At 53.4% G+C, this 6,674-nt stretch overlaps 2 protein-coding genes across 2 annotated transcripts; both read left to right on the top strand.

The window, feature by feature from the left end:
- Window positions 1-573: 573 nt before the first annotated feature.
- Window positions 574-1,707, top strand: DQ04_06871010 (putative protein disulfide isomerase; the record flags this gene model as incomplete). Its single annotated transcript, XM_009314912.1, has 1 exon — window positions 574-1,707. One exon carries the CDS (start codon window positions 574-576, stop codon window positions 1,705-1,707), a length of 1,134 nt encoding a protein of 377 aa, XP_009313187.1.
- Window positions 1,708-2,596: 889 nt separating this feature from the next.
- On the top strand, window positions 2,597-6,565 carry DQ04_06871000 (hypothetical protein; the record flags this gene model as incomplete). The annotated part of the gene is made up of 1 exon (XM_009314911.1): window positions 2,597-6,565. The coding sequence occupies one exon, from the start codon at window positions 2,597-2,599 to the stop codon at window positions 6,563-6,565; it is 3,969 nt and encodes a 1,322-aa protein (XP_009313186.1).
- Window positions 6,566-6,674: the final 109 nt, after the last annotated feature.

Genomic DNA, 6,674 nt, shown 5'->3' with positions numbered 1-6,674 from the left:
TATATATATATATATATATACGAGGGAGTGAAGAACGGCTAAAGGGAAATGGTATGATTACGTGTCTATGTATAAACAATATGAGCGTCATTCATGCACTACGAACTCCCTGCACACATGCCTATCACTACTGCCACATTTCATGGTTATTCGGCGCATTCTCGCCTTGTTGAGTCCTCTACGTGAAACTTTAAAGGGGGTGCGTGCATTAAGTTACACATGCATACGGTCACCGCCCCCCTTCCCCCATTGACACAAACAAACATACGCGCGAATATCATCACTGCCACCACATGCAAACACAGAGATATTATGCATTATACACCTCCACTAGGGCTCTTGTTGTACCACACGGAGCTTTCATCCACGCGTGAGGATGCCACTTCTTTGGGACATTGCTCTGATTTTCTCCACTTATTGCTGCTCCAAAAAAAAGAAAAAAAAGAAAAAAATATATATTTAAACAAACAAAAAAAAAGGAAGAGGCATCAACAGCAATACCAACACCGCGAAGAGAGACCAAGAATAGTGCAAGAGCCAATCAAGTCCCTTCACGCTTCTTGGAATATCGCAATGCGTCGCTGTTCCTCTATCCGTGCAGCTATCTTCCTGGCGGTGGTGTTAGTCGCCGCCGCATTCCCGTCCGTGGCGCTTGCCGAAGACCCGTCAGAGCCACTGGAGGGCGTCGCGGACCTCAACGCCGCTACATTTGACGCCCAGGTCGGCAAGGACATCCCCGCGCTGGTGGAGTTCTACGCACCGTGGTGCGGACACTGCAAGAATCTTGTGCCAGAGATGCAGAAGCTCGGCCTTGCGGCCAAGGCGGCTAGTGGAAAGGTGCTTGTCGGCAAGGTCGACGCGACGCAGCACGGCGATCTCGCCGGCCGCTTTGGCGTGTCGGGGTACCCGACGATTCTGTTCTTCCCCGCTGGCTCGGTGAAGCCGGAGAGGTACAGTGGGCAGCGCGATGCCTCTGCATTTGTGTCGTTCCTCAACGAGCGGTCACAGGGGCTGCGGCTCTCTTTGCCGCGCGAGCACAAGTACGTGACACAGCTCGACAAGGACAACTATGATGCCATTGCCCTCGATGACACAAAGGACACCTTCATCATGTTCTACGCGCCGTGGTGCGGCCACTGCAAGAAACTGCATCCCATCTTCGAGCGCCTTGCGATGGTGTACAAGGACGAGCCGGATGTCGTCATTGCAAGCCTCAACGCCGATGACAGCGCCAATGCTGCTGTGCGCAGCCGTTATGAAATTGACGGCTTCCCCACCCTCGTGTTCCTCTCCAAGGGGATGAAGGACAAGCCCATCTACTACAACAAGGACCGCGAGCTGGATGCATTCGTGAAGTTCCTCAACGCCCACACCGGAAAGAACCGCCTTGAGACGGGCGACCTCTCCGCGGAGGCTGGTGTCGACGTGGGGTTAACAAAACTTCTGCAGGACATGCTGGTAGAGGGCAAGAGCGCCGAGGAGAAGCAGCAGCTGCTCGCACAGGTGAAGGATGCTGCTGTACTTGTGGCAGGTGAGGCGGCTGTGCAGTACCCGCGTATCGCGGCGAGGGTCCTCGACGGAGGTGTGGCGTACATCGACAAGGAGCTCGCACGCATCGGGCGCATGAAGCAGGGCGACCTGCGGGGAACGAAACGCGACATGATGACGATACGCGCCAACATTCTCACCTCTATAAAGCCTCAGTAGGCGGGGAGCGCTGGCTGTGGTGGCAGTACGGGAGGGTGAACGAGAGTAGACGTGAAGGGGGAGACTGAGGTGTTGTGCGCTCTGCCTCGCTCTCTCGCTCGGTTCGCGTCTGCGGTGCGTCGACGTGAGCTAAGGGAAGAACGTTATTCAGAACAGTGAGGGGGAGAAAACGAAAAAGGAAAAGAGAAAAGAATGAAGGACCAGCCTGAATTGCGACAAGAAAAGAAGAAAAACAAGGCCAGTGCGATAAGCTGAACGAAGGAAGGACCGTTAGCGTGGGACCAAGGGTGAAGAAGAATCAGGCTGATGATAAATGCATTATATATATATATGTACATCTTTAGCAGACTGTTTTGCAGATGAGATTACGACCCGCCCTTGATAGAAACAGCTCCGAACTCTTTTCTTTTTTGTGCGTGCATGCTCTTGATTTCCTTTGCTGTTGTAGGGCGACGTACACAATTCGTGTCCTCCCACTCTCCTCTTTCAGTGAGGTGAGAATGGGTAAATAGTGTTTGTGTCGGCTCTTCTTCCTTGGTCTCTCTCTCTCTCTGTGTGCTTTTTTCTTCCCCCTGCAGAGGGGGGTGGGGGGGACAGCGCTGCTGCGCGAGGTGCCAGCGGTGCACGACCCTCTGAGGTTGTGCTATGTGTGGAAGTGTGCCATAACAATCTCTTTCCCCGCTTCCTTCTTGTTTTTTTTTTGTTTTTGTTTTCCTCCATCGCGAATATCTTCGTCTTCGCCTGTTTGCAATATGCGCCCACTCTTACTGCAATGTCAGTTGGTTTAGTGGCAAAACAGGGCCACGTCGTAGTGAAATTTTAAGAGGGGCACTAACCGAACGAAATACCAGCAGAAACAGCAAGAATAACAATCAGTGGGTGCCGTATCATGGTCACAGCGGACGATATTCACGTAACGCTTCGGCGCAGTCGTGCAAGTGATGCTGGCCCTCTCTCGCAGCTGACACGCTTGGGCACCATCACGCCTTGTGCCCCGCCCTCGGCACTCTTCCCATGGAAGACGGCAGCGGACTTCATGGTGCTGATCGAGCGCTCCGTGACATGCATCACCGCGGTATCAACCATCTCTGGAAGGGTGGTGGGGTGTATTTGCCTCGACGACACACCGCATGTCCAATCTATTCCGAGCGATTCCTGGGAGTGGATGCTGCAGCAGACCGATGCACACAACGCTAACGGTGGAGATGCTGGTGTTGCGCGGATAGCGCCCTATAACACGCTATGGATTCGCTCTGTTCTTGCACCGCCTTCCAGCGCGTTCCATTCAGGCGTACCCGACCCACAGGACAAACGGGCGTTGGATATAGAGCGGAAACTACTCCTTCACAGCTACAGTTCAGAGGACCTTATCGGGTTGCTACTGAACACTGCCCTCACGAATTCACCGCTGACAGCGCACTTGCTGGTTCCTTTCCCAACGGGCTGCTCGTACCCCGAGCTAGAACGATTTTCGAAAAATACTGTGCCACTCAACAACTGCAAATTTAAAGGATCACTACTCCACATCCGGTCCTCACAGATTGTACCGCAGCTGGCCCTCCGTCTTGGCATTGTGGAAGACTACGACGACTTTGTCTCAGACCTCCTGGATGGACGTGGCCTCATCACTGCGTTGCCAGGGGAGTTCTATCTAGATGAGATTCTTAAGTACCAGGACACATATCGTAAGGCCATCATCGCCGAGGACGCCAATTCGCACCGCGTGGTGGGGCTCATGTGCCTGGAAGCATCCATCGAGGACCAGCAGGTGATCTCACGGCAGTACGCCACTGAGGCGTTTGGTAAACTACGCCCAATGTGGAGACGTCGCAGCACCGCAAAGGGTGTGACGAAGGGCACCAACTCGGACACTCCAAATGTTGTGCGGATTTACTTTTTCCACATCGACCCAGACTACGCGCTGTGTGCCACACAGTTCCTGCCGTTTGTTTTTCAGGAGTTTCCCTTTGTGGAGTACGCCATGATTGTCCTTCCGTACGACCAGGAGGAGCCGCCTTTCCTGCAGCAGTTCGAGGGTGTTCCCCTTCGGAAGTATCAGCCGCGCAATGCCAAGGGAGATGCAGTGCCGCCGCCTGAAGGTCTCTGGATTACTTGTAGATTTGCGGCGGACCCTATAAGGGTGGTGCCGGTGCGCAGCACAGCTGATGTAGAGCGCATCTCAGAGTTTCTTGAAGAACCGCTCGGTGAGTTCTCCCAACAACACGTCGCGGCGTTGCTAGATGATATTGACGTTGCATGTGGTGCTATAAATGATGCAATACAAGAAAAAAACAAGCCGACCAATTCGGTTGCCTTCGGCCTCATTGCGGACACTGACGAAGGTAACACACAGCCCATTGTTGGTGTCGCATCGGGACGGTTGTTGACGGTAGAGGAAATGTACGCACTGCGGGCTAACTACGATCTTGATACGTTTGTGAACTACTACACGGAAAAGCCGCTGGATTATACCGAGACGGATATCAGCCTTAGTCCAGAGGAGGGGCGGCGAAAGTTCTTTCGACAAGAGATGCGTGGTATTCTCATTCGCAGCTTCTATGTGAGGGCTGCGTATCGTTGCCACGTCCAATTCTTTGTACGGGAGTTACTGCGCCACACAGGGTGTGAGGTGGCGCTCGTGTTGGAGGACAATCGCTCAGCCCCCTATGCGCCACTGCTGCGGCAGTTGGTGCACGCCCCACCGCGGCAGGTACAAGAGAAACGCCGAGTTGTAATGAATTGGACGGCCAACGAACCTGATAAAAAAACTGTGGACGGAAAAGATGTGGCGTCACTTGGATGCCTCTTCGTTGCTACACGACGACTGCTTGGGGACCGTAAGAAACTCGTTCACACACGGATTATTGTGGTTGGCGCCAGCTCCACTGGCCTGGCATGTATCCACCGTCTTCTTGCCGTGCCGTATGTGACCTTCACAAACATCGTGCTCATCTCGACTGACGGTATGCCGGTGCACCCGAATCAGCAGCCGTACTTATGGTGCGTGGACCGGATGGAGCTATTGGAGCGAGAACACATGGGCTTCATTGTGGGAAGCCCGGTGCGTGTTGTGTGCGGCTCTGTCGTGGATGCCGATACAACTCAGCGATACGTGAGTATCGACGACGACACGTATGAACCCTACGATTATCTTATTCTCACAACAGGACGTCAGTGTGTCATTCCGCAGTCGATCTGTCGGCTCCACCATCCATCGCACCAGATTTCGCGTGGATTCGTGCCACAGGGTACCCTTGCGCTTTCGGGTGAGTCGGCTGTTGAGAAACTCCGCCAGCACCTCCACGACTTGGACCGCAATCCGCAAAACATCAGTAACATTCTCGTCTACGGCTCAGGGCTCGATGCGTTTGCTGCCGTTACCTCGATTGTGCGTCTCGGATTCTCGCCACAGCGCATTGTTGTGGTGATGCCAGAGGTGACAAACCCTTTTGTAGACAAGGATGCCTTTGATTGTGTGGTAAAGATGTGGAACTCACTGGGCACCAATACTTTGCGCGGCTACCGCGTCACCCGCATGGAGTACGACGACGACGGCACCACACTGACGACTGTTGTCATTTCGCCTGTGCCCACACATGGCGAGGAAGGAAACGCTGGCCCCTCCGGTGGCGTTTCGAGCTCAGTAGAATTGGGCTGCAGCCTCATCGTCTGCTGCGAGGATAAGGACATTGACGGCCACATTCTATCCACGCTGACTAGACGGTCTATTGTGTTCGATGGACGCGTCATCGTTGAGGCAAACTACCGCACCACCGACAAGCGCGTGTACGCTGCCGGTCCGGTGGCAATGTTCACGCGCCGCTACGGAACGACACCAAACTTTGACGATTTTAACGCACGTGATGTGGGGACAAATTTAGCCGAGATCATACTCGGTATCATCGGCTTTGAGGAGTACGCTGACCCAAACCTTGATAGTCTTGATGGCAAGAATGAGGAGATGGCAGCTGCCCACAACGAGCTGTACACAAAGGTTTTGGAGGAGAATGGCAGCCGTGGAAAAGATTTCCACATTGAGCTTGGCACTCTACAGAAAACCGAAGATGCGCAACGTGTGGTGGAGCTGCAGCAGAAACTACCCGCCTACAATTCTCCATTGGCAAGCCGTATTCGCCTTCCTGGGGACTACCTCTTTTTTTGCTGCAGGTGCGTTGACTTTGACCCATCACGGTGCCTGCGCCTCTGCTACTCTTGCATTGATGATAACAAGCCAATTGTGACGACTACCTTGGACTTTAGCCAGGTGCTAACGCCTATAACGCCTTGTGAACCGACAAAATCTCCTGAACAGAGCCTTCTTGTGATTTACGTTGATGAGCAGACACATTATATCGATGCGGTGGTTTACTTTGGCAATGGTGAACCGGAGCTGTACCACTACATGTGCCTTATTGGCCTGCCGCAGTCACTGCTGAATCTCCTCTACCGGTACGAAGAAGCACGCATCGCAAACACGAGCGAAGACAACGTTGACGGCACGAAATCTGGCGGTGGTCTCAATCTGATTGAGTACCTGCGCTTACCAAAGCTGCAGATCATCTTCTTCGATCGGTTCATTACGTTCTACCGAGAACTGCGTGAGAAGATGCGGGCACAGGAGGAAGTGATAGCCATGAGGGCCCGTGTGCTGGAAGACGTCAACCGTGAATCTGGCATCAGCGAGAACAATCGCAAGCTATACATGCAGGATCTGACGGCGCAAAGGAATGCATTCACCCGCCAGGTGCAATACGAGCTTCTCAAGTTTCTCCACGAGAGCAAAGACCATCTGCCGCAGATGATGTATCTGCCGGACATTAGTGCCCATGTACAACAGAACGCGGGGACCCCCAGTTGAACGATACGGAGAGATGTAATGCGCTTCTCCTGCTATGACTCGAGACCCTGATGTAGAAGATTTATCCTTTGGCGCTGAATCCTGTCGCTGGCACTCACGCGCACAGGGA

Source organism: Trypanosoma grayi (assembly GCF_000691245.1).
Source record: "Trypanosoma grayi strain ANR4 Tgr_687_V1, whole genome shotgun sequence".
NCBI classification, from domain to species: domain Eukaryota; phylum Euglenozoa; class Kinetoplastea; order Trypanosomatida; family Trypanosomatidae; genus Trypanosoma; species Trypanosoma grayi.
This window is presented reverse-complemented; position numbering and strand designations above follow the sequence as displayed.